This window comes from Mustela nivalis, assembly GCF_964662115.1.
Source record: "Mustela nivalis genome assembly, chromosome: 1".
Lineage (NCBI taxonomy): Eukaryota > Metazoa > Chordata > Mammalia > Carnivora > Mustelidae > Mustela > Mustela nivalis.
The window spans coordinates 176,728,584-176,755,809 of NC_139020.1; the positions used below are offsets into that span (position 1 = coordinate 176,728,584).

At 38.7% G+C, this 27,226-nt stretch overlaps 1 protein-coding gene across 3 annotated transcripts in view; it reads right to left on the reverse strand.

Moving 5' to 3' along the window:
- GXYLT2 (glucoside xylosyltransferase 2) overlaps positions 1-27,226 on the reverse strand; it is a 118,292-nt gene that overhangs the window by 36,782 nt on the left and 54,284 nt on the right. For all 3 annotated transcript variants that reach the window (XM_082697905.1, XM_082697906.1, XM_082697904.1), the window contains one exon: positions 24,725-24,856. In XM_082697905.1, the coding sequence (XP_082554031.1) occupies positions 24,725-24,856 (132 nt within the window). The remainder of the gene's footprint in view (positions 1-24,724; positions 24,857-27,226) is intronic.

Sequence of the window (27,226 nt, forward strand, 5' to 3'; positions counted from 1 at the left end):
GGTATCTGCTTTCTCTGGTGCATTCTGAGATAATGGCTCTCTCAGATCTTCCATCTGCTTCCATCCCTTTTGGCTTTCTTCCTCCTGTTATCAGATGTTGCAACCCCAGCCAGCAAGTACACACTATCTTTCCCTGTTGACTGTAGACATCCTGTTGGCCATGGCAACTGTCATTTAGAACAGGCTAGTTTTTTAGTCAGACAGTGCCTCCCCAGAGGATGCATCCTCTGCTAGGGAGTTGCTGGAAACAGGATCATTGGGTTACCAGGAACTGTGGCTCTTCACAAGAATTGGAAGTTTTCTAAGAATGTTTTCCCTTTCCTTATTTTTGAGGATCAAATCTAACCGACATTTACTGAGTATTTACTGGGTGCAAGGCTGGACACTCTTAGAAGTGCGGTAGCTTCAATCTTCTATGTTGCCTATGAAGGCACTTGCTCAAGCCTGGGTTGTAAGTACATGCTTCTTTCTTTCCTGCCTTTGTTCATTTGTTCATTCCTTCCTTCCCTTTGTCCACCCATATAAATAGTTTTACAGAGTGCCTTAAAAATATTTTTTTTATTTTTTTAATTAATTAAAAAAATTTTTTAGATTTATTTTTTATTTATTTGCAGCATAACAGTATTCATTATTTTAGCACCACACCCAGTACTCCATGCAATCCGTGCCCTCTATAATACCCACCACCTGGTACCCCAACTTCCCACCCCCCCGCCACTTCAAACCTCTCAGATTGTTTTTCAGAGTCCATAGTCTCTCATGGTTCACCTCCCCTTCCAATTTCCCCCAACTCCCTTATTATTAGGCCTAGGGGTACAGGTCTGTGAATTGCCACAGAGTGCCTTTTGTGAACCTGTACTATGCATTACTCTAGGTGCTGGAGACCAAAGATCTTTTTCCTGATTGGAGGTACAGGCTAGTGAGAGAAGTCCAAAAAATGGAACAAAGAAGTACATCAGGTAGTATTCTCAGTTCGAAGACAGGATAGGGGAAAAGCAAAGAGAGATGGTGGAGCAATTTTAAATACAACAGCCATATTAAACAACAAAGCAAAGACATGTGTACTTTTGTTGTCCCCATTAACAGTGGAAGAACGGACGGTTCAGGGGCGGAGGCATTTTGGAACACTTTGGTCATGTTTTGGTAATGGACAGGAGAAAACTCAAGCAAGAAGTAGAGCGGAGTAATTATACTATAGAAGAAACTTGGGCTAACTTCAACCACCTCATTTGCAGAAAGGATACAAATCAGTACATTCCTCAGAGTTGTGAAGAGTTAATGAAATCCTAACCCTCAAGAGCCTCAAAGCATGTGTCAAGTGCAGGAGACACTGCATGATCTTTGGGCCACCTATCATACATTCTTCTTTCAGGGCTATGGTCTGAAGATGTATCTTAAGCCCCTTTCTCAAACTATTTTCAACTGGCACCTCAAAGAAAGAGATGCATTTACATCACGACTCTAGCACAAGCATACGTAAATATATAAAAGAGAAACAAAAATTTCAAAAATGGCATTTGCCCTTACTATGAGCAACGCATGCTCATTATACTCTTCTACTTTAATTTTTTTCAAAATCTGATCATAATCCATTGAATTAATTTGAAGAGTTGCCAGTAAGTAATTTTCCACAATTTGAGGAATACGAGGATTGAAGTTAACAAAGGCTTGGTAAATAATTAAATGTAGGTATGTAAACGGAGAGACAGATAGGAGGACATATTTCCATGTCTCCCACCGCATTTCCTACTTTCTAACTAACCACCAATTCTAATTCTTTAAATTGCTTTTTTTTTGGATTTGTACCTTCATGTTGCTAAATAATATGCTTTAGTAACAGCTTTTTCTCTTAATCTATAGCACTTCTGACACCAAATGTGTCAATTCTCCAATCTGTGCAACGGCCTGGTGTCCTGTGATTTAATTATGACACTAACTACTGGTTGGTGCAGACCTCATAGGGGAAGGACCCAATCTGCCAAAACTGCCCCTCACTTCAGATGCCAATCATAGTACTCGGTTCTCACCCACACTTCTGCCTAATTTGGCTACAAGTACATGAGAGTTCCCATGATCTGCTCCCCAGGCTGGATGATTTGCTAGAATAGCTTAAAAAACACTCACTTTTATGGATTTATTATAAAGGATACAGCTGAAGAGGTATAAGGGTGAGGTCCAGAGGGGTCCTAAGAACAGGAGCTTCCATTCTCACAGAGCATGGGCTATGCCACCATCCCAGCACACATATGTGTTTGCCAATCTGGAATCTCCTCAAGCCCCATACTTTACAGATTTTTATGGTGGCTTCATCACATGGATATGATAGTTTATTAACTCAATCTCTAATCTCCACCTCCCCTTCCCAGAGGTTGGGGAGTAGGGTGGAAATTCCCAAGCTTCTAATCATGCCTTGGTCTTTCTGATGACCAGCCCCCATCCAGGAGCCCACCAAGAATTACTTCACTGGAACAAAAACCACTCCTCTCACCCAGGGAATTCCAAGGGATTTAGAAGCTCTGTATAAGGTGCTCCTAAACCCCAATTACTCAGAAAATTACAGCTTTTAGGAGCTGCATCAGAAAGAATGTCAAAGACCCAATACTGGAATGACATATATTCCTAGCATCCTTATCACTCAGAAAAATCATAAGAGTTTTAGGAGCTGTGTATCAATAACCAGAGGCAGAGCCCAAATATGTATTTCTTACCATGTCACACATGCCTTGTCTGGTGACTTTATACTCTAGAAAATAATTTGGTTCCTTTTAACACAAACTCCCAACCCCACCATGCGTCTCAATACATATATCTCATCCCCCAACAGAGCATATCAAAATACCGATTGGGTCAATATACAATGTTATCTTATCATGGCCATTTAAACACTATTTATAATCAAGCCATGGAGTGAACCACAATCCTTGACCTTTCCATACAATTCTATTTTCCCTGGAATTAAGACTTGTCTTTTTTATGGTTAACATTTTGCTTGGTTTTATACATATGTAGCAAAGTTTATTCCACAGCTCCCTAAATGGCTTCCATCAGATTGCAGTGCAGCTGTCACCTTCTTTGCCTTGAAACCTCTTTTATGTCTCTTTTGTGGGATTCCTGCCTTCCAGGGTCCCACATCTTCCTCTTTTTTGATGCACTCCTTCATTCTGATGGAGCAGTGTATCAGCAGCTCCCTGAGAGAAGACTCAGAGGAAGTAAATATATTAAAATTGTGCACATCTACAAATGTCTTGATTCTATCCATATGATTGATTTGTAGTTTATCTGGGTGTGGAATTCTGGGTTGGAAATGATAGTGCTCTGATGTATAAGGCACTGATCCAATATTTTACCAATTCCAATAATGCTGTTGAGAAATCTGGAGCCCTTCTGATTTCTGATCCTTTGGATGTGAAATCTCCTCCCCCTCACCCACTGGCACCTAATTTGATCTTTTCTCCCTATTGCTCTCAAAGTTCAAGTCTCTTCTTCCATTTGATCTAGGGTGCTGTTGAATCCCTTGAATTTTTCAGGCAGTTATTGCATTCTTCAGCTCTGTGATTTCTGTTTGGTACTTTCTTCTGTTTTCTATCTTTTTGTTAAAAATTTGACTTTGTCAATTCATGGTTTTCTGACTTTGGTGAGCATCTTTATTGTTGTTACCTTTTTAATTAGGTAAATCACTTATCTCCATTTCATTAGGGTCTGTTTCTGGAGTTTTATCCTGTTTTTTTAAATTTGGAACATATTCCTCTATTCCTCTATTTCATTGACTCTCTGTGTTGGTTTTTGTGCATTAGGTAAAACAGTCACCTCTCCCAGTCTTGACAAAGTGATCTTGTATAGGAGATGAAGCTTTTCAGTCAACCTCAAACTAAGCTGTCCCTCAAGGCTTTGTGATGATTCATGCCACCTTCTTTGTTAGGGGTTCCCAGTAGTTGACAGTGTGCTAAGACCCATTTCAATATAGGTGGTATGGGTATTTTCTTGCTTGCCAAATATGTAGGAATCACTCAGTTTCTAAATTTCTTTCAGAGGGAATTGTTCCATGTGTAGGGGTAGCTTCAGTGTGTCCATGAGAGGAGGTGAGTTCATGAGGTTCCTACGTTGCCATCTTGGCCTGGAACCCTGAAAGTTGAAGCCAATTTACGTGATGCTGTCTATTTTTTTTTTTTTAACGTGATAGTCTTTTGATGGGTTCCCTCAATCTGGAAATCTATATCTTCTTGTTCTTAGAAATTTTCTTGAATTAATTTCAAGGCTGATTCCAACCCTTTTTGTACAGTTCTCTCTTTCCAGAATTACTGTTGTTCAGATGTTGAATCTGTTCTCTGTCTATTCATTTCTCTATTCCCCGTCTCATTGATTTTTATTGTTTATTACTCCAAATAATTTCCTCAACTTTTTCTGCAGTTTTTCAATTGAGTTGCTCATTTCTTTCTTTCTTTCTTATTTTTTTTAAAGATTTTATTTATTTATTTGACAGAGAAATCACAAGTAGGCAGAGAGGCAGGCAGAGAGAGAGGGAGAAGGGGGCTCCCCGCTAAGCAGAGAGCCCAATGCGGGGCTCGATCCCAGGATCCTGAGATCATGACCTGAGCCGAAGGCAGAGGTTTAACCCACTGAGCCACCCAGGCACCCCGAGTTGCTCATTTTTGCTACCACATTTGAATCATAAACATTTTGGTTTTAGTCTTTAAATGTTTCTTTCTTTCTTTCTTTTTTTTTTAGAATCCTATGCTTCTCCATGTAATATCTTCTTTTATTTCTCTGAGGATACTAATGACAATTTCTTTAGAAGTTGTATTTATCTTGCATAGATTATTTGCTCTAAGTGGATGTTTTCTCTTTGCTTGTTTTGACCTCTGTCTTTCCTGTTAGAGGGCTTCTTCAAATGTCTAGTGATTTCTGGAATTCCATTAGTATTTAAGAGTCACTTGAAAGCATGTAGAGGGGACTTGTCAGCTGTGTGCTTCAGTGTAGCAAGTACTGGCTGTGTCGCCTTGACAGGGAATCCCCTGATATTAGTGTCCTTAAATTCCCACAGATATTTCTTTCAAATCCCTGCCTAAAAGGTATAATTTTCCTTGCAAGGTTCTGGGAACTATGTATGAGTAAAGTGTCTGGAGTCTTAACATTCATATGTAAGTTGTTGGGTTTTTTTTTAAGATTTATTTATTCATCTTAGAGAGAGAGAGAGAGATCATGTATTTGAGTTGGGGGAGGCGCTTAGGAAGAGGTAGAGAGAATGTCAAGCAGATGCCACACTGAGCATGGAGCCTGACATGGGACCCGATCACACAACCCCAAGATCATGATCTGAGTAGAAATCAAGAGTCGGACATCCAACCGACTGAACCAACCCACTGCCCCATATTTAAGTTTTTGATTGAATCTCATGTTTCAACACGATGCCCTCAGTTGTGCCTTTATTTCCCTAGTCCAGAGATATTCTGTTTTACCTTCTCTGGAAACAAAACCTCCAGTCTTTTGCCCAGGGTAGGAGTGAAGCAGATTCCCAGTTACATGGTATAAAACATGCAATCTGGGAGACACTTGAACCAAACCCCATGATTTTAGGTTCATCTTTACTGCCACTTCCAGACATATCTGGTGCCACCAAATCACTGGCCTTTTGTGGGTTGTGTCATGTAACTCAATTACTTCTGGGCTTTCCTCACTGCTGGTTAAAGATACAGATGCCTCAAAGTAGCTAAGTTGGTTGCGACCATTCAAAATATATTTTGAGCCTTAATTGCATCCTCTCCTGTTCTTTTGTCTTTGACTAGAGTGTTTATGCTCTTTAAAAAATGAATTATGAATTTAAGTATAGTTTTAGGAAAGAATGAATTTCAATGCAAATATTTTGCTTGCCATTCTAATCAAACCCAAGCCGAGGTGACTAAACTTCTCTCCCATTCTCAGAGCCCCTAAAATCCTTTCAATCAAATCTTCTGATTAACTCACCCTGAGTAAATTATGATTGCTTGCAACCAAAGAATCATGTTACAATAGGTAATCAACAAATATTAATGTTGATTTTTATACTGTGCTTCATAACAAACATGGTGATTCCAGAACTACTAGGATGGTAATCATGTTGGGGACAAAAAGAAAATTAACTACAATGTGTCTGATATTTTAATAGTAGTGTTTTCTGCTGGTACATGTTATAATTGTCCTGTGTTGGTTATGTCTTGGCTAACTAGACCAAAAAAAATGTTCTTGCTATTAGTCAAGATAAGGTCCTTTTGGGAAAAAAGTTAATAATCTCAGTAGTTTCATGCCACATATCAGTCCTTAAGGGTGTTAAATATATTAGCTAATTTAAATTTTCACAACACTATTGTGTCAGTTGGTAATATTCTTATTCCCATTTTACAGATGAATAAATTAAGGCAAATAAAATTTCCCAAGTTTACAAAGTGGTAAATGGTAGAAGCATGAATTCAGATCTGAACATATGTGGGCTGTTTTAGAGTCTGTGGGTTTTGTTTTTTTGTTTGTTTGTTTCTTTGAGAGAGCAAGCAAGCATGAGCAGGGGAAGGAAGGGGCAGAGGAAAAGAGAAAGAATCTTAAGCAGGCTGCACACTCAGTGCAATGAGAGGCTTGATTTCATGACTCTGAGATCATAACCTGAGCTGAAACCAAGAGTCAGACATTAAACTGCCTAAGCCAAACAGGCACACCCACAGTCTGTGGTCTTAACAACCACATCACACTGTCTCTGTATATTTCAAATTAATTTCTATCTCCATTAAATGCTTCCTAGTACCATGGCTATTAAGTTTCTTAAAGGCCCTGCTATTTCTGTGTGTTTGTGCGTGTGTGTGTGTGTGTGTGTGTGTGTATTCCTCATCTTAACAGTAAAATAACTTTCTGAAGAAAAAAGTGTTACAAAACTAGCTATACTTTTTAAAAGATTTTATTTATTTATTTGAGAGAGAGAGTGTTGCAGCGGGGTGGGTGGGTGGTGGGCAGGGAGGAAGAGAAGCCTACACGGACTCCACACTGAGTACAGAACCCAGTACCGAGCATGGCCTGAGCCTCAATCCCATTGCCCTGAGATCACAACTGGACCCAAAATCAAGAGCTGCTCAAATGACTGAGCCACACAGGTGCCTAGAACTATGCATTCTTAAGTCAGATAGTTATCTACTGTCTGTCCTCTCTAGCATATCTTCCTTCATCTTCTGACAAGAACAACACTCCTTTCTATGAAAAAAACAAATCTCTGAGGTTTTTTCAGAAACCTCAGAGTTTCTGAAAAGGTGGGGACCCCTTTAAATGTAGTCCGAATTACCCAGTTTTTCTTTTATTGCTTGTGTTTTTAGTATCATATCTAAAAAAACAAAAACAAAAACAAAACAGAAAAACGCTGTCTAATAGAAGATCGTGAAGATTTACACCTATGTTTTCTTCTAAGACTTTTATATTTTTAGCTCTAATATTTAGGTCTTTGATCATTTCAGTTAATTTTTGAATATGGTGTGAGGTAGGGAATACAACTACATTCTTTTGCATGTGGATAACCACTTTTTTTTTGGCACTCTTGGTTGAAACGATTACTCTTTCCCCATTGAATTACTCTGTAACATGACAGTTTTTTCTGGACTCAATTCCCTTCCATTGGTCTCTATATCTATCCTTATGCCAGTACTGCATTGGCTTGGTTACTGTGCCTTTGTAGTAAATTTTGAAATCAGAAAATTAGAGCCTTCTAACCTTGTCCACCTCTCCCAAGATTGTTTTGAATATTCTGGGTCCCTTGAATCAATCTCTCTCCCCTCTCCTTTTCTTTTTTCTTTTCTTTTTTCTTCCTCCCTTCCATCCCTTCCTTTCTTTTCTTTCCCCCTCTCTCCTCCTTCCTCCCTCCCTCCTGTCCTCTCTTTCTCCCTTTCTCTGTTTCTTTCTGTCTTTCTTATAAAGATTATTTTTTAAAAGCAGTTTTAGGTACACAACAAAATTAAGAGAAGGTACAAAGATTTCTCCTATACCCCGTCTCTACACATGCATAGTTTCCCTTATTATCAACCTCACTTACCAGAATGTTATATTTCTTAGCAAGGATGAACCTACATTAACACATCATAAACACCCAAAGTCCATACTGTACATTAGGGTTCACTTTTTGTGTTGTACATTCTATGGGTTTGGACCAATGTACAGTTACATATATTCATCATAACATCATATAGAGTACTATCACTACCCTTAAAATCCTTGGTGGACTCCCTATTCATCCTTTTCCTAGGCTATCCTTCAACCAGGCAAACACTTTCATTGCTCCATAGCTTTGCCTTTTCCAGAATGTCATATAATTGGAATCATACAGGTTTAGCTTTCTCATATTGGGTTCTTTCGCTCAGTAATATGCATTTAAGTTTCCTCCATGACTTTTCATAACTTAACAGCTTGATTCTTTTTCAGCACTGAGTAACATCACATTATCTAGATGTGCCACAGTTTCTTTATCCACTCCTCTGCTGTGGGACATCTTGATTGCTTCTAAGTTTTCACAACTGTGAATAAAACTGCTATAAACATTCAAGCAGAGGTTACTGTGCGGACAAAATTTTTCAGCTACTTTGGGTAAATACCAAAAAGTGAAACCTCTGGTTCCCATGGTAAGGGTGTGTTTCTTTCTTTCTTTTTTTTGTGTTTCATTTTTTAAGAAACCACCAAACTATCTCCCAAAGTGGCTGCACCATTTTGCATTCCCACCAGCAAAGCATGAGAGTTCCTGCTGGTCCACATCCTCATCAGCATTTGGTGTTGTCAGTGTAGTGGAATCTCATTATTGTTTTAATTTGCATTGATGATATATGATATGGAGCCTCTTTTCGTGTATTTATTTGCCAACTGTATAATTCCTTGATTAGGGAATTCTGGCCCATTTTTAAATCAGGTTGTTTATCTCTTACGGTTGAGTTTTAAGAATTCTTTGCATATTTTGGATAACAGTCCTTTATCAGAAAAGTCTTTGCAAATATTTTCTTCAAGTTTACAGCGTGCCTTCTCATTCTCTTGATATTGTCTTTCAGAGAGCAGAAGTTTTAAAATTTAATGAAGTTCAGCTTACCCATTATTTCTTTCATGGATCAGGTCTTTGGTGTTACATCTAAAAAGCCATCACCATACTCAAGGTATCTAGGTTTTCTCCTATGTTATCTTCCAGGAGTTTTTTTGTTTTGTTTTGTTTTTAAAGATTTTTAGTTATTTATTTGACAGACAGAGATCACAAGTAGGCAGAGAGGCAGGCAGAGAAAGAGGAAGAAGCAGGCTCCCTGCTGAGCAGAGAGCCTGATGCGGGGCTCGTTTCCAGGACCCTGAGATCATGACCTGAGCCGAAGGCAGAGGCTTTAACCCACTGAGCCACCCAGGCACCCCTCTTCACGAGTTTTATAGTTTTGCATTTTATATTTCAATATCTGATCCATTATTTTTGTGAACTGTGTAAGGTTTGTATCTATATTTATAATTTTGTTTATGGATATCCAGTTGTTCTAGCACCATTTGGTGAAGAGACTACCTTTGTTCTACCATATTATTCCTTTGTCAAAGATCAGTTGACTATATTTATGGGGGTCTATTTATAAGCTTTCTATTCTGTTCCACTGATTATTTGTCTATTCTTTTGCCTATACCACTCCATTTTGATCACTATAGCTTTACAGTAAGTCTTGAAGTTGGGAAGCATGAACCACCCAACTTTGTTCTTTTCCTTCAATATTATGTGGGTTATTCTGAATCTTTTGCCTGCCCATATGAACTTCAAAATCAGTTTGTTGTTATCCGTATGATAACTTGGTGGGATTTTGATTGGGACTGTGTTGAATCTATAAATCAATTTGGGAAAGAGTGATATCTTGACAATATTGAATAATCCTATCCTATTAAGGTCCTAAAGCTTACTTTTAAAGATCCATTTAGTATGATATTAGCTGTAGGGTTTTTTGTGTGTGTGTGTGGTTTTTATCAAGTTGATAATGTTTCCTTTAATTCCTAGTTTATGGACAATTTTTTTTATCATGAATAAATTTTGGATATTGTCCATTTTTTTTTTCTGCATCTATTGATAAGATGACATGATTTTCCTCTTAGCCTGATGGTGTGGTGAACTTCATTAATTGACTTTTTAATGCCAAACCAGCCTTGCATACCTAGGATAAATCCCACTTGGTCATGGTGTATAATTCTTTGTATGCTTTTTAAAAATTTGATTTGCTAATATCTTGTTGAGTATTTTTACATCTATGTTAGTAAGAGCTACTAGTCTGTAGCTTTCTTTTCATAATATGTCTGTCTGATTTTGCATTAGAGGAATGGTGGCCTCACAGAATGGGTTAGAAAGTATTCCCTCTTCTATCCTTTTGAAGAGTTTATAGAGAATTGGTATAACTTCATCCTTAAATGTCTGACAGAATTCACCAGCCTGTCTGGCTGGTGTTTTTTGTTTGTAAGGTCATTAATTATTAATTTAATTTTTAAAATTTCTTTTTTAAAGATTTATTTATTTCAGAGAGAGAGAGAGAGAGAATGCATGCACCTGGGAGAGAGGCAGAGGGAGAGAATCTTCAAGCAGACTCCCCAGTGAGGGCCCAATCCCAAAACACATGAAATCATGACCTGAGATGAAACCAAGAGTTAGACACTCAACTGAATGAGTTACCCAGGCATTCCTGATTCAGCTTCTTTAATAGACTTAAGCCTGTTCAGATCATCTATTTTTTTTGTGAGACTTTTGACAGTTTGTGTCTTTCAAGAAACTGATCTATTTCATTTAACTTACCATTTGTGGTCATGGAGATGTTAGTACTTTTTAAAATTATACTTTTAATGCCCATCAAAAGGAACCTATAATAACTTTCATTTCTAATATTAATAATTTGTGTCCTCTCTGCTTTTATTTAGTTAGCCTGGCTAGAAGCTTACTTATGTTATAGTCCCTTGGATTTCCGTATGGATTTTATGATAAGCTGGGCACTTTCTGCAGTGAAGCCAACTGGGATTTTGCTAAAGGCTGTACAGACAATGGTAAGGACTAAAGCCATCTTAACAATATTGAGTCTTTTGACCTATGAATATGAGCCTTCTTTCCATTGACTGCATCTAATTTCTTTCAACAACTCTTATAATTTTCAGAGTACAACTTTTGTATTCAATTTATTCAATTTATTATTTTATTATTTTTATTATTATAAATAATAAATTGTTTTAAAAATTTTATTTCTGGATTGCTTGTTGCAAGTATTTAGAAATAAAATTGCTTTTGTGTCTTGGTCTTGTATCTGGCGACCTTACTAAATTTTATTAGTTTTCCTCACTTTTAGAATGGATTCCCTAAGATTTTCTATGTATGATTCGATGCCATTTGAAAATAGAGATAGTTTTACTTCTTTCTTTCAATTCACAGTTCAGTCTATTCTGTTTTCTTGCTTGAATGCCCTGACTAGAACTTCCAATGCAATGATAAACAGAAATTTTGAGAGCATATAACTATTTTTTTAAAGATTTTATTTGTCAGAGAGAGAGAGAGAGAGAGAGCGAGCACAGGCAGACAGAGTGGCAGGCAGAGGCAGAGGGAGAAGCAGGCTCCCCGCCAAGCAAGGAGCCTGATGTGGGACTCGATCCCAGGACACTGGGATCATGACCTGAGCTGAAGGCAGCTGCTTAACCAACTGAGCCACCCAGGTGTCCCAAGCATATAACTATTTTTCTGATCTTAGAGGTAAAGTATTCAGTCTTTTACGGTTAAATATGAGGCTAATTGTAAGGTTTTTGTAGATGCCCTTCATCAGATTGAGAGAGTGCTCTTCTATTCCTAGGGTTCAAAGTTTTTATCACAAAAGTATATTTGATTTTGTCAAATTTGATTCTGAATCTGTTGAGATGTTCATGACATCTTTAATCTTTTTACATGTTACATTACATTAACTGATTTTAACAAGTTAAACCAACTTTGTGTTCCTGGGAAAAATTCCACTTGGTAATGGTGTAAAATCTTATTTTGAGTTGCTGGATTCTATATAGTAGAGGATATATATAGTTGAGGATATATATATATCTGTTGAGGATTTTTTCCATCTACATTCATGAGTAATTGCTCTGTAGTTTTCTTTTCTTGTGATGTCACTAGATGGTTTTGTTAACAGGTTAACATGTGGCCTAATATAATAATTCATAAATATTCACTTCTTTTCTGTTTTATTAATTAATTAATTAATTAGTTTTTAAGAGAGGGAGGGAGAGTTGGGGGGATGGGCAAAGGGAAGGGGAAAGAGAGAATCTTAAGCAGACTCCGTGCCTAATGCAGAGGCTGACAGAGCACCTCATCTCATGACCCTGAGATCATGACCTGGGCTGAAATTAAGGGTCAGACGCTTGATGAATAAGCCACCCAGGCACCCCTCTGCTTGTTTGTTTGTTTTTAAGAGATTGGAAAAAACTGGCACTAATTCTTTTTTTTTTTTAAGATTTTATTTATTTATTTGACAGACAGATCACAATCAGGCAGAGAGGCAGGCAGAGAAAGAGAGGAGGAAGCATGGTTCTCCGCTGAGCGGAGAGCCTGATGCAGGGCTCGATCCCAGGACCCTGGGATCATGACCTGAGCCAAAGGCAGAGTCTTTAACCCACTGAGCCACCCAGGTGCCCCGGTACTAATTCTTTAAATGTTTGGTAAAACTCACCAATGAAGTCATCTAGTCCTGAACTTTTCTTCATGGGTTTAAAGAAAATTACTAATTCGAAGTTGTCCATTTCCTCTAATTACCATTCAGTTATTTACAGTATTGCTTTACAATTATTTTTTATATCACTAATGTTAGTATTTGTCTTCCTCTTTCATTTCTGACTCCAGTAATTTGAGTCTTTTCTCTCGTGCTCAGTCTAGCTAGAGGTTTGTCAATTTTTTTTAAAAAAAGATTTTATTTATTTATTTGCGAGAGAGAGTAAGAATGGGGAGAGGCGGGGGCAGAGGGAGAGGGAGAAGCAGGCTTCCCACTGAGCAGGGAGCCCATCTCTAGGCTCTATCCCAGAACTCTGAGATCATGACCTGAGCTGACGGCAGATGCTTAACCAACTGAGTCACCCAGGTGTCCCTGTCAATTTTGTTGATATTTTCAAATAATCAACTTTCAAGTCTGTAATTATCCTCTATTCTTTTTCTATTCTCTACTTCCTTTTTTTTTTTTACTCTAATCTTTACTATTTCCTTTCTTGTTCTTTCTTGGATTTTGTTTGTTCTTCTTTTTAAAGTATCTCAGGTAGAAACTTAAGTTACTGATTTAGAATCTTTCCTCATTTGTAAGGTAGCAGTTTGCAACTATAAATTTCAATGTAAGTACTGCTTTAGCTGATCTCGTAAGTTTTGGTATACATATTTTCATTTTCACTTATCTCAAAGTATGTTCCTGGTTTTGTTTGTTTGTTTTTAAGTAGGTCTACTCCAGGGACACCTGGTGGCTCAGTCGTTAAGAGTCTGCCTTCTGCCCAGGTCCTGGGATAGAGTCCTGCACTGGGTTCCCTGCTTAGCAGGGACCCTGCTTCTCCCTCTCCTGTTCCCTGCTGCTTGTTTCTCTCTCTCTCTCTCTAATAAATAAATAAAATCTTTAAAAAGATTTTTTTTTAAAAGATTTTATTTATTTATTTGTCAGAGAGAGAGCGAGCGAGAGCGAGCACAGGCAGACAGAGTGGAAGGCAGAGTCAGAGGGAGAAGCAGGCTCCCTCCGGAGCAAGGAGCCCGATGTGGGACTCGATCCCAGGACGCTGGGATCATGACCTGAGCCGAAGGCAGCTGCTTAACCAACTGAGCCACCCAGGCATCCCTTTAAAAAGATTTTTTGCATGGAGCCCAACATAGGGCTTGAACTCATGACTCTGAGATCAAGACCTGAGCTGAAATCAAGAGTCAGACACTCAACCAACTGAGCCATCCAGGCACCCCATATTTCAAAATATTTTCTAATGTCTTCTGCAATTTCCTTCTTTGACCTGCTGGTTATCTAGGAGTGTGTTGTTTAATTTCCACTTCTCTGTGAGCTGCCCAAATTTCTTTCTGTTATTGACTTGTAATTTCATTCCACTGTGGTCAGAGAACATACTTTGCATGACTTCAGTCCTTTCAAATTCACTGAGGCTTGTTTTATGGCTTAACATATGGTCTATCCCAGGAATGTTCCATATGCACTCAAAAGAATGTGTGTTCCACTGGTGTGGGGTGGAGTGTTCTATGGATGTCTGTTGGTCCAGTTGGTTTAAAGTGTTGTTCAAGTCTATTTCCTTGTTGATGATCTATCTATTGTTTAACCCATTATTTAATGTGGGGCATTAAACTCTCCCATTAATATTGGTGGATTGCCTATTTCTCCCTCTAATTCTGTCAATTTGGGCTTCATGTACTTGGGGGCTCTGTTTGTTAGGTGCATATATATTTATAACTGTTTTATCTCCTTTGTGGATTAACATTTTTAGCATTTAATGTGCTTGTTTTTCTCTAATAATTTTTTTCATTCTATTTTGTCTGATATTAGTATAACCACTCCAGTTTTCTTGTTGTTGCTGTTTGGTTGACATCTTTTTCCATCTTTTTGCTTCCAACCTGTTTGTATATTAGGAACCTAAGGAATGTCTCCCATAGATAGCACATATTTGGGATTTTATTTTTCTATCAACTATTTCTGGCAATTTCTGCCTTTTGATTGTTTTATCCATTCTTTTTTTTTTTTAAAGATTTTATTTATTTATTTGACAGACAGAGATCAGAAGTAGGCAGAGAGAGAGAGAGGAGGAAGCAGGCTCTCCGCGGAGTGGACAGCCCGATGCGGGGCTCGATCCCAAGACCCTGGGATCATGACCTGAGCCGAAGGCAGAGGCTTTAACCCACTGAGCCACCCAGGCGCCCCTGTTTTATCCATTCTTATTCAATGTTACTGATGTAGTTGAATTTACGTCTGTCATTTTCCTTTCTGTTTTCCATATGTCTCATGTCTTTTTTGTTTTTCTGTTCTTCCTTCACTGTTTTCTTTTGCACTGAGTGGGTATTTTCTAACATAGCATTTTAATTCAGTGATTTGTTTTTACCATATTTTTCCTCAGTGGTTGCTCCTGGACTTACCATAGATGTCTTATCAAAAAGCCCTTCAGATTTATATTAACTTAATTCCAATGAGTTATACAAATGTTCATCCTATTTATCTCTATTCTCTTGTCTCCATTTTTTGATGTCATTGTTGAACATATTACAGCTATACATGCTATAAATCCCAAAATTTATTGTTATAACTGCTGCTTCATGTAACTATGTGTTTTAAAGAAGATGAAAGAGGAAGGAGAGCAAGGATATATTTATGGAGTTTGTTATATTAACCTTCTTCCATCATTTTTTATTTTCTTTATTTGTTCCTGTGGATTTGAGTTACTATCTGGTATCACTGTCTTATCTCACACAACTTTCCTCTTCTCCAACTTCCTTTGTGCTATTATATATATCTTAAATATATTACATTTTTATGTTATAGTCCCAACAATACAGTTATATAAATATTGTCTTATACAATTGTTTTTAAAATCAACTGAGAGAATAAAGGATAAGAAATATTCATCATAGGGGTGCCTGGCTGGCTTAGTTGGTAGGGTATGCGACTCGTGATCTCAGGGTTGAGAGTTCAAGCCCCACACTGGGTGTAGAGGTTACTAAAAAATAAAACCTGAAGGGGTGCCTGAGTAGCTCAGTCAGTTGAGTGTCTGACTCTTGATTTTGGCTCAGGTTATGACCTCAGGGTCATGAGATCAAGCCCCATGTTAGGCTCTGTGCTCAGCGCTGAGTCTGCTTGAGATACTCTGTTCCTCTCTCTCTCTCTGCCCCTCCTCCTGCTTGTGCTCTCTAAATAAATAAATAATAAATAGGTAAATAAAGTCTTAAAAAATAAAATAAAATTTAAAAAAGAAATATTCATTATAATGTTTTGTATATAATTGCCTTTACTTATGCTCTTTCTTAAATTTTTAAAAAATATTTTATTTACTTATTTGACAGAGAGAGAGTGATCAGACAGAAAGAGTGACAGTCAGAGAGGCAGGCAGAGAGAAAGGGGAAAGCAGGCTCCCTGCTGAGCAGAGAGCCCAATGTGGGGCTTGATCCCAGGACCCTGGGATCATGACCTAAGCTGAAGGCAGAGGCTTAACCCACTGAGCCACCCAGGTGCCCCTTATGCTCTTTTTTAAAATATGATTTTGAATTACTGTCTGGAGTCATTTCCTTTCAGCCTAAAGAATTCCTTAGTATTGCTTGTAAACCGTTTGTGCTAGCAACAAATTAACTCAGTTTTCTTTACCAGGAATGACTTGATTTCACCTTTTATTTTCCTCCTGCAAAAAAGCTTTATTGCTTCCATTTCATCCATGGCTTCGGAGAGGGATCCTGGATGGTTAAAAAGCTGCCTAGTCATTATAGGAAGAGGCTCAGGCACAAGCCCAGCACCAAGGCGATGCCAGAGGGGCCCCTCCAAGGCTGCTGGATTTCAGAGGGCTCTTAGTCATGCTTGATGGAGAGCCTTTTAAATAGAATGCATTGCCAGCACAGTGTGGGGGCCAACCAGCCACTGACATTAGGCAGGTGATTATCCATCTTCTTGATAAGTTTCACCTCCTCAGCTAGGAAGTGGTTCTCCAGGAAGTCACAGAGGTGGGGGGTCTGCCTGGACAGAACCCAGGGCATGAAGATCCGAAAGGGCCTGGTTCAGGTTCTTCTCTAGAACCAGAAGCCATCTTTGGATGGCTTCTGCATGCCTGGGAAGATAGCACAGCTGCCACACTGGTTTTTCATTTTCAAGAGATGCTCAGTGCCCTCACCTCTCCTTAGCTAACTTGTGGAAGAAGGGGCCCATGTCCTCCAGAGCCATGTCTTCACAGTGGAAATAGAGGCCCAGAGAGAGACCAGCAGATGCAAGCTGACCAGGCAGCTGACAGCAGCCTCCACCTCTGCAGAATAATTCTGAAAAACCTGGGAGCTCACAGTTCATTGGTAATAAGGAGAGAAGCTCCAAATAGGGTATTGGCCGGTCCCGGGGCAAAGGGTGGCAGAAAAAATGGCTCTAGAGGTTGTGACCAGAAAAAAGGTTGGAGGGTGGTCGGAGGGTAAAGAGGCAACCCTGGGTCTGTTTCATCCAAACATTGAAGGAAGACACAGATCAGCAGGACTGCTGGGTACACTGCTTATTCCACCTTCATTTTTTTTTCAAGATTATTTATTTATTTATTTATTTGACAGAGAGAAATCACAAGTAGATGGAAAGGCAGGCAGAGAGAGAGAGAGAGAGAGAGGGAAGCAGGCTCCCTGCTGAGCAGAGAGCCCAATTCGGGACTCAATCCCAGGACCCTGAGATCATGACCTGAGCCGAAGGCAGCAGCTTAACCCACTGAGCCACCCAGGCGCCCTCCACCTTCATTTTTAAAATAGTTTGGCTACAAGGCACCTGGGTGGCTCAGTCACTTAAGCGTCTGCCTTTGACTCAGGTCACGATGTCAGAGTCCTGGGATCAAGTCCTGTGTCAGGCTCAGTGGGGAACCTGCTTCTCTCCTGCCTATCGCTCTGCTTACTTGTGTTCTTTTTCTCTCTGTCAAACAGATAAATAAATAAAATATTTTTTTTTTTTAAATAAATAAATAAAATCTTAAAAAAATAAAAAAATAATTTTGCTAGATGTAAGATTTTGGGTAGACAGTTCCGCCCCACCTTTTGGCACTTCAAGTATGTCATCCCATGGCCTTCTGCCCTCCACAAGTATCTGATGAGAAATTTGCTGTTAATCTTAAAGAAGTTTCTTTGTATGTAACAAGTTGTTTTTCTATTTCTGCTTTTAAGACTTTATCTCTGTCTTTCAGGATTTTTTATTATGATTTATCTCCATGTGGATCTCTTTGAGTTTATCTTAGAATTCTTTGAACTTTGATGTATACATTATTTTTCATCAAATTTGCAAGTTTTCAACCATTATTTCTTCAAATAGCTTTTTCCTATTCCTTTCTCTTTCTATTCTCCTTCTGGCACTCCCATCGTGCATATGCTGGGTGCCAGATGTTGTTGCATATTTCTCTCAGTCTCTGTTCAATTTTATTCATTATTTTTCCCTATTCCTTGGATTGAGTGAACTTTATTGATTATCTTCAAACTTACCAATTCTTTCTACTTTAATTTCAAATCAGCTGTGAGGTCCTTTAATGATTTTTCACTTCAATCATTGTACCTTCTAATTCCAGAATTTCCAATTAGCTCTTTTTAAAAACAATTTTCAACTCTTTGTTGATATTCTTAATCTCATGGAACACTGTCATCATATCTTACTTTACTTTTTTAAAATTTAAATTCAATTAGTCAATATATAGTACATCATTAGTTTCAGATGTAGTGTTCAATAGTTCATCAGCTGCATATAACACCTAGTGCTCAGCACATAATGAGGCCTCCTTAATTAATTTACTTCTTCGACCACGGTTTCCTCTTGTTGCTTGAATGTATTTATGGTGGCTACTTTGAAGTCTTTTTCTATTTGTGTGTGTGTGTTTATGTGTGTTAGATTGCTTTTAATTACTGACAGCTGGGGAGGGGTAGGGCCTGTGCAGTGGGGGTGTCACTACCCCCCTCGTCAGACCTTCAGGGACCAGGCCAGTGCCCACAGGTCCTGAGCCCATGCCAGCAGACCCCAGTGTTGTACTCTGTCCTCCAGGGATAAGACTCCAGCAAAGTATGAAATATTTTTCACTAAATCTGACATCTGGGTCCTATCACAGGCATCTTCTATTGCTTGCATTTTTTCCCCATGAATGAGTCACACTTTCCTGTTTCTTTGAACACCTCATACTTTTTTGATGAAAAAATCTGGATAATATATTTAGCATGTTAATAAATGATAGCATGACAATATAGCCTAGGGTATGTTAGGTCATATATTTTAGCAACTGCAGCCTACAGGGCTTATTGATGTTGTTTGCTCAAGTATTTGTTCAATATCTTATCTGGACTATTTTAGTGAGGTCCATTTCACCCACTGCATGCAGCCTTCGATGTTGTTCCTCAGTGGGTGCAGCCTTGGGCAGGCATACAGTCACCCTGAAATGACAGGGTTTTATCACCTATCTTTCACTGACACTTTCTCCAATTTTTCTGTTAAACTGTCTGTCGCTGTTGGTATTACACCCAGCTATTAGCCTCCATGAATTGCCAGCTGATTGCTTTATTGTTTTTGAGGTACAAATTGCTTCTCCACCTGCTACAATTAAATTTAGGCTAATTTGCAGGATTAAACTTTAAGGAAATTAAAGGCCAGTCTTTGAACATTGTTCTGCCACCACGAAGGTGCTTTTTGATCTGTCTCTTTCCCCGGTTCTCCTTTATAAATGAGCTAGCCTCTGTTTTAGTTTCTTTCTTTCTTTATTTTTTTTTTAATATTTTATTTATTTGACAGAGAGAGAGAGAGATCACAAGTAGGCAGAGAGGCAGGCAGAGAGAGAGGAGGAAGCAGGCTCCCGGCTGAGCAGAGAGCCCGATACGGGGCTTGATCCCAGAACCCTGAGATCATGACCTGAGCCGAAGGCAGAGGCTTTAAGCCACTGAGCCACCCAGGTGCCCCTGTTTTAGTTTCTTGCTCTCCTGAAGCTACCATCTTCCTCTTAATTATGGAACCTGGAGAACATTGGCCACATTTGCCTGGAACTTAAACTCTGTGATGCAGAGATGAAAACTGCTGATGACCTGGCCCTCCTAAGGCAGTACAATATCCCTCAACTGGGAGTTGGGGAGAAAAGGATCCCTGTATTCTTGACTGAATTGTCTGGAGCTGACTTTCCATCATGCTGAGTTTCAAGGGGAGAAGGAGGGCCACAAGTTACTAAGTTACTTACTAAGTTGTGGTTCAAATGTCACAGATTTTCCCTCTTTTTATTTATTTATTTATTTATTTTTTTCCAAATTATTTTATTAGCACATAATAGATTCTCCCTCTTTCTTACCAAGTTTTAGTGTATCAGGGGAAAAAAACCCAGCATGTCTGACTCCACGTAGCTGCGACCTACAGCTTAAAAACTTCTGCTTTAGCCCTACATGTACATAGGCATGTTAATCATCAAAGAGATTTTGCTTAGGTCATGATCCGCTAGTATTTCATATTACAGCTAATATTTGCAAAAACTGCTTTCTACCGAAAACCTACCTCACCCAAGGAGATAAGGAAGCACATATAGAATTGACTATGCTTAATGTTTATAGGAATGACATGATCAGATATCTGTACACAAAGATCAACTGACCAAGGACAAACAAGTTTTATGACCAGGCATCAGTTACTTTCTGACTCCAACTCCCTTTTGCTTCCCCTGCTTTGCTAACATAAAAGAAAGTTGAATTTCATGCTAAGGGGAGAAGGTTGTTTAGGATAATAGTCTGTATCTCCTTGGTTTGCTGCATTTCCAGAAAAAGTCACTTTCCTTAACCCAACATCTTGCCTCTAGACTTGTCACACAGTTGAGTAGAACAAGCTTAGAGTTGGCTACATTACATTTTCTTGAATAATCTGTTTCCTCATTTGCTTAGGCCGTTAGCACAATGTCCAAAGAGTCTAGATAATTGTTTTAAAAATAATTTTCACCAGGGTTGCCTGGGTGGCTCAGTTGGTTAAGTGTTTGACTCTTGGTTTCAGCTCAGCTCATGATCTTAGGACCATGAGATTGAGCCACATGTCAGGTACACACCCAGTGTGGAGTCGGCTTGAGATTCTTTCTCCCTCCCACCCCCTCCCCCACTTCTTCCTTCCACTCATGTTCTCTCTCTCTTAAATGAATGAATGAATAAGTAAATAAAATCCTTAAAAAAAAAAGATTTTCACAAGTTATACCTGTTTTGCTGGGCAGCATTTCCACAGAGCTCTTTTGCCACCATTTAGTAAGTAGCCATCTTTCCTGGTATTTTTGCTGCTAAACTAAGCTTCTAGAATTTGGATCTCAGGCTGCTTCAAGCAATCATTATTTTCCTAGAGTGAGCCTTGCAAGGAACAGAGGGAGAGACACAGAGAGCCTGGGTGACATCATGGGAGCCCTTGGATCAGCCCTACACTTGGGATCATCTGGACTTCACAGTCAGATAAGCCAAACAGTTTCCTTCTTTCCTTAGCTAGTTGAAATTGAGTTTCTTACATGTAACTATGAGTTGTAACTAATATCCTGAATGTCAAACCTTTAATAATGTGTGAGTAAATGATAAGGACTTTGGAAAGCTTGTTCAACAAAATTGGTATCTAGGGTCATTTTTATATGACCTTGTCCCAATAATTTATGGCCTCTTGATGCTTAATGAAATATAGAGACATCATTTATGGTGATTCTAATAGATGTTCTTCTTAATAAGGATTTTTAATATGTTCCTATACATCCATCAATATTTGTTGACATCCAAAGGGTTGGTTCCAAGGAAGACTCAATGTTGACTGCTAATGCTGACTTATAATATTAAGAATAGTACAGAGGCCTGACCTTAATTATAGAAAGTTCTTATAGGTCAGGTAATCTCTCTTTTCCATTAGCCTGTAGCTGATTCATTAGAATCTCTCTGGTAAGCATATCGTTTTCCAAATATTGGAGCTAGTTACAAACCTCTAAAGAAACTATTAAGTGGAAAAAGGGAAGATTATATATTGTTACTCTTTTTTTTTTTTAAGAGAAAGATCTGTGCATTCATTCTTCTCTGCAGAAAGTATTTTTTTTTTAAGATTTTATTTATTTATTTATTTCTCAGAGAGCAAGAGCATGCAAGCGCACAAGCAGGCAGAACAGCAGGCAGAGGCAGAGAGAGAAGCAGGCTCCCAGCCGAGCAAGGAGCCCGATGTGGGACAAAATCCCAGGACCCTGGGATCATGACCTGAGCCGAAGGCAGTGGCTTAACCGACTGAGCCACCCAGACACCCTTGTTACTCTTTTTAAAAAAATATTTTATTTATTTGAGGTTGGGGGAAAGTAAGGAGGGGCAGAGAGAGAGGGAGAGATAGTCCCACACGGAGTGCAGAGCCCAATGTGGGGCTCAATCTCCCCCCCCCCCGAATAAATTTTAATGAACAGATTTGATCTATTTGTAATCAGCAGATTGTTTTAAATACTTTAAGCTTCTGAGTTACCCGAGAGTAGTATGCATCTTAGAGAGCTTACAAGCCATCTGCAGTTTACTTTGCACTAATAATGGTACTGCTCTTTGGACCATTATTCACAGAAATAGAAAATTAAATGTCCACTGGTTTCTAGGACTTCATAAATCATGAATTGGTAGGATCTGAGTTCCACTAATTGTACTTGAGAATCTAATACGCTTGAGTTGCAGACTTGTACTCTGGTTTTATTCTTATAGTAAAATCTTATGTGAGAAGGGTTTTTCTTTTTTCTTTTTTTCCTACAGGCTTTGGGTAGATGAGAATATGGGTGAGATTGTGGCCTGAAAATCGACTGACCTATCACTTGCTAGAATGTTTGCATTTTGGATCTCCATCTTCACTCTGCTGCCTCAGCAGTATATTTGAGTTGGTTCTACAGAGATGAGTTTCAAGGAAAACATCACCTAGACTTTATTTCAAATTACCTTGAGGATCAATATATTCTACTGAAGCCCAAAAATGCTATGTTCATAATCTGCTGCTATGATATATGACTCAGAGAAGGTAAATGTCCTGTCAACTTTAATCTCTCTTTGTTATTTTTAGGGAGGGCTAGTTTCCATTATCAAAAGCAGATAAGGAATGCCAGCAATCATTTGTCATTCAAAATGGAACACTTACTTAGTTGTGAATGAATGAAAACCATCATGTGGTATGTTTGTTTTTTTAATAGTGGTGATAAAGTCACAACCCAAGGTCAGGGGACATTCAAATGTGGTTCTACTGGGTTGCTTATATTTTTTGGATAGGCTGGAAAGAAAATTCTGCTTTGGTTTTTGAATACATTTTTCCCTCTAAAACAGAGACAAGAAGAAACATGACATTTTTTCTCATCTTCTGAAATGGTAATTAAGTTTTATATCTTCCACCTACAGATTTTTAGTTCCAGTTTGAGGTAGTCTGTCCTTACCCACACTTATGAAATGACTCCCATCTCACATGATGGTCTGTGGTGTGTGACAGACAGGTCACTTAATGAGTGAGTAAGCCTGTGCGGAGGTCTTCTCACAGGTTCTGAGTAGGAAATGATAAAATGGCCATTTGCCATTTAGGGTTTGAAACCAACAGATGGTAAGACTTCTCTACATGGCCATCTCCCAGGCACTTCAAAATAAAAATAGGGCCCAAGTTAAACTCATCTCATCCCATGAAACAGTCTTTTTCTCTCCAAAGATCACCATCCATTGAGTAGGATGAATCCTAACAAACTGCCTTTTTCCATATCTCATAAATAGCTGAATATTGGCAATTTTAAACAGAACAGCCTTACTAGTTGTTCAGGTCAGAGACCTGGGGGAAATCCTTCTCATCTCACTCTACTTCAACTCTTACAGCAAGCCAGTCATGAGGACTGGTAATTCTCTTTCTCAGGCAGGTTCTGAATCCATCTTTAAGGCCCTCAACATAGCCCATATAATCAGTAATTGGCCTAGTGATTCCACTGTCCACACTGCAATGAATAGGGGGTCCTCTTTAAAACACAAGCCAGACCATCCCACTTGCATGTTAGAAATCAGTCAATGGCTTCTCAGTGCCCTTAACACAAAGACCAGACAATCCAACCCCTGCTGACCTCTTTAATCCCACATCACCCTATTTTCTGATTACTCTACCTTTTTTTATTTTCTTAAGGATGTTCCTTTCCAACTCAGGGCCTTTGAACATATTATTCCATCTGCTTGGTACTCTCTTCTCTCTCATTACTAACCAGGCCCTTACCACTCAGTGATCCCTGCTTCTTCTGAAGGATCCTTCTTGTCAAGGATGTTGGAAGACTGGCACATTCATGCCTCAGCATAAATGCCATGTCCCCAAAGAACCTTCAATGACCTCTCACTCACCAGCGTGGAACCCCAAATTACATATGCCCACGAGACTTCAACAAGATCATACTTCCAATTACCTATTCAATGCTAGGCTCAAACTCCAAGGGAGCAAGGCTGTGACTGACTTGTTTGCTGCCATATTGGTATCACTAACCCAGGCCTAGAACCTATTCTAGAACCTAGAATCTATCTTCAGTGATTTTTCTACTTAGGATTTTTTAAAAGGTAACAAAAATGTTTAATTAAAAAATTCAAAACTGAGAGTCTGAACCAGAACTCTGGAGTGTTTTTGAATTATCCCCTAACATGGCTACATCTATTAATAGTTATTGTTACCAGAGAATAATCATCAAAGCTACCATTTATTGAGGGTCAACTATGTGCCAAACCTCTGGAGGAACATGAGGACTAGTGAAGGTGGGGGGTTTACTGAGGTTCAGACAGCTCATAAAGGTGGAACCAAAGTCACAAAGACCCATAATCCAAGACATGCTTCGGATGCTCTCAGTCCCTCAAATCTTTGGGACAGACAACTTCTTGAACACAAGAATCCCCTATACCAGAACACTAAGAGAATCAACTGCAGAATCCAAGAGAAACACCTTTTCAGTTCTAAGTAAAATGTTTTTAGACACACACCAGTTAATTTCACCATGTTTCCAAGAACAATCCTCTCCCGAGCAGCATCTTAGTAAAAGCTCGTGTTCCTACCGGAAGGAAGAGTCTCTGAGCAGCACAGGGTTTGAATAATTTCTTCCATTCCTGAGGGTTTCCAACCGAAAACGTGATGGGGTAGATTCTGTGCTCAAACTTCTTTGTATACATGTCAGGCCACTGTCGTAACTAAAAAATAAGGAAGACAAGGGGAGGGTGATTAGGCCCCAGAGATATGGAAAACACCTGAAGCTTCTGGATGTTCAAGTGGAAATTATTCAGGCACCTTACAGAGAATGTCTAACTTCACCACCATGATTAATGCTCAATGAATGAAAGACTATGGCTAGAATTAAAAAAAAATAACATCCAGAGTTGTCAAGGATGTTGGGAGATTGGCACAAAAACAGCACAAGGGGAGTATAAATTTGAATAAACTTCCAAGAGGGAAATTTGAAATTGGGAACAACCAACCCCAAAAGATAAAGGCACAAGATTTTCAACAAAGTCTCATTTGTAATTAAGAAAAAAAAACCTTTGTGAACAAACTAAATGCTCTATAGTTAGGAACTGGGAAAATTAATTATGATGGAACTATACAATAGACTATTGTAATAGTTAAAATAAAGTAGATCTATATGTGCTGACAAGGAAAAATGTTTATTATAAAAAACCTTTTATTATAAAATTTGTATGTTTAAATAAATAAGTTTATTAAGAATTTTGTTATAAAATCTGTTATAAAGATGCTTATTAAAAATAAAAAATAAAATGCAAAAAATTGTATAATGTTTCTGTCTTAAAGGAAAAATATATGCACATATATTTTATATGGAGAGAAAAATCTTGACAGATAGACACTAAACTTATTTTTGTGGGTTTTTTTTTAAGACTTTATTTATTTGAGCACAAGCTCAAGCTTGTGCTTGAGAGAGAGAGAGCACAAGCATGGGGAGTGGCAGGCAGAGGAAGGGGGAGAAGCAGACTCCCCACTGAGCAGGCAGCCCAACGTGGGGCTTGTTCCCAGGACGCCAGGACCATGACCTAAGCCGAAGGCAGACACTTAACCAACTAAGCCATCCAGGCATCCCTGATGCTAAAGTGTTAAAAGTAGGCACCTGTGGAAGTGGTGGTGGTGGTGGTGTCATTTTCTAAGTTTATATTTCTGTGTTCTTTTAAAATTTTCCAGTGAGTATATTTACTTTGCATATGTTAATATCAATAACAATATTAATTAATGAGTTTTATTTTTTAGAGCAGTTTTATGCTTACAGGAAAACTGAGCAGGAAGTACGGGGTTCCCATCCACCCTCCCCCCACCCCCGCAATTTCCCCTATTACCTATGTCTTGCATTAGTGTGGTATGTTTGTTATAACTGATGAACCAATATCAATATATTAGTGAGTAAAATCCATAGCTTACCTTAGGTTTCATTCTTGGAGTTGTATATTCTATGGACTTTGACAGATGTATAATGTCAGGTATCTACCATTACAGAGTAGTTTCAGCACCCCAGAAATCTCCTCTGTTCCACCTATTCACCCCTTCCTCCTTCCCTCCCACTGAATCCTTACAACCACTAATTATTTTACTGTCTCTTAGTTTGCTCTTTCCAGAATGTCATATAGTGGCAATCAGAGAGTATAAAGCCTGTTCAGATTGGCTTCTTATACAAGCAACATGCACTGAAGTCTCCTCCATGTCTTTTGGTGGATGGGTACCTCATTTATTTTTTATCACCGAATAATATTCCCTTGGTAAGGGTATTGTGGTTGCTTTCAGTTTGGGGTGATTACAAATAAAGCTGCATAAACATTGATGTGTAGTTTTTGTGCGGACAACTTTTCAGCTCCTCTAGGTAAATACCAAAGAGTGAGATACCTGGACTGTATGGCTGGTCTACACTTAGGTTTTTAAAAATGTGTCAAGCTGCTCTCCAAAGTAGCTGTAGCATCTTGCATTCCCACCAACGATGAGTGAGATTTTTTTCTTGCCACACACCCTCGGCAGCATGTTGTGTTGTCAGTGTTGTGGATTTTAGCCATTCTAACAGGTGTGTAGTGGTATCTCACTGTTTTCCTCTGCAGTTCCCCAATAACGTGTGATGTGGAGTCTCCTTCTGTACACTTATCTGCCATCTGTGTATCTTCTTACGTTTTTGAGTTAATGTTTCCCCATGGACACTTGTAAGAAAAAATTCCCAAAGTCCCCTCACATTTATGGCAAGTTTGTTTATCATATATAATGTCTGTAACAGAGCAAAGTTAGAAACAACCTAAACAGCAATTTGGTTAATAAGCTCCAAGGAATGTCTACATAACAGAATGTGACATCGTACAGGAAGGGTTTGCTAACCGTTGGTAGGACAAGAACTAAATGCAGCCTGCTATGAAAAGCACACAAGCCAAGAATGATTAGATACTTTTAAATAGCTGAAAAAGGTAAGAACAAGAATAACATTTTGTGACATTTATAAGTCACATGAGATTTGAATTTCAGTGTCCATACATAAAAGTTTTATTGGAACACTGTCACACCTAATTGTGTACATATTTCTA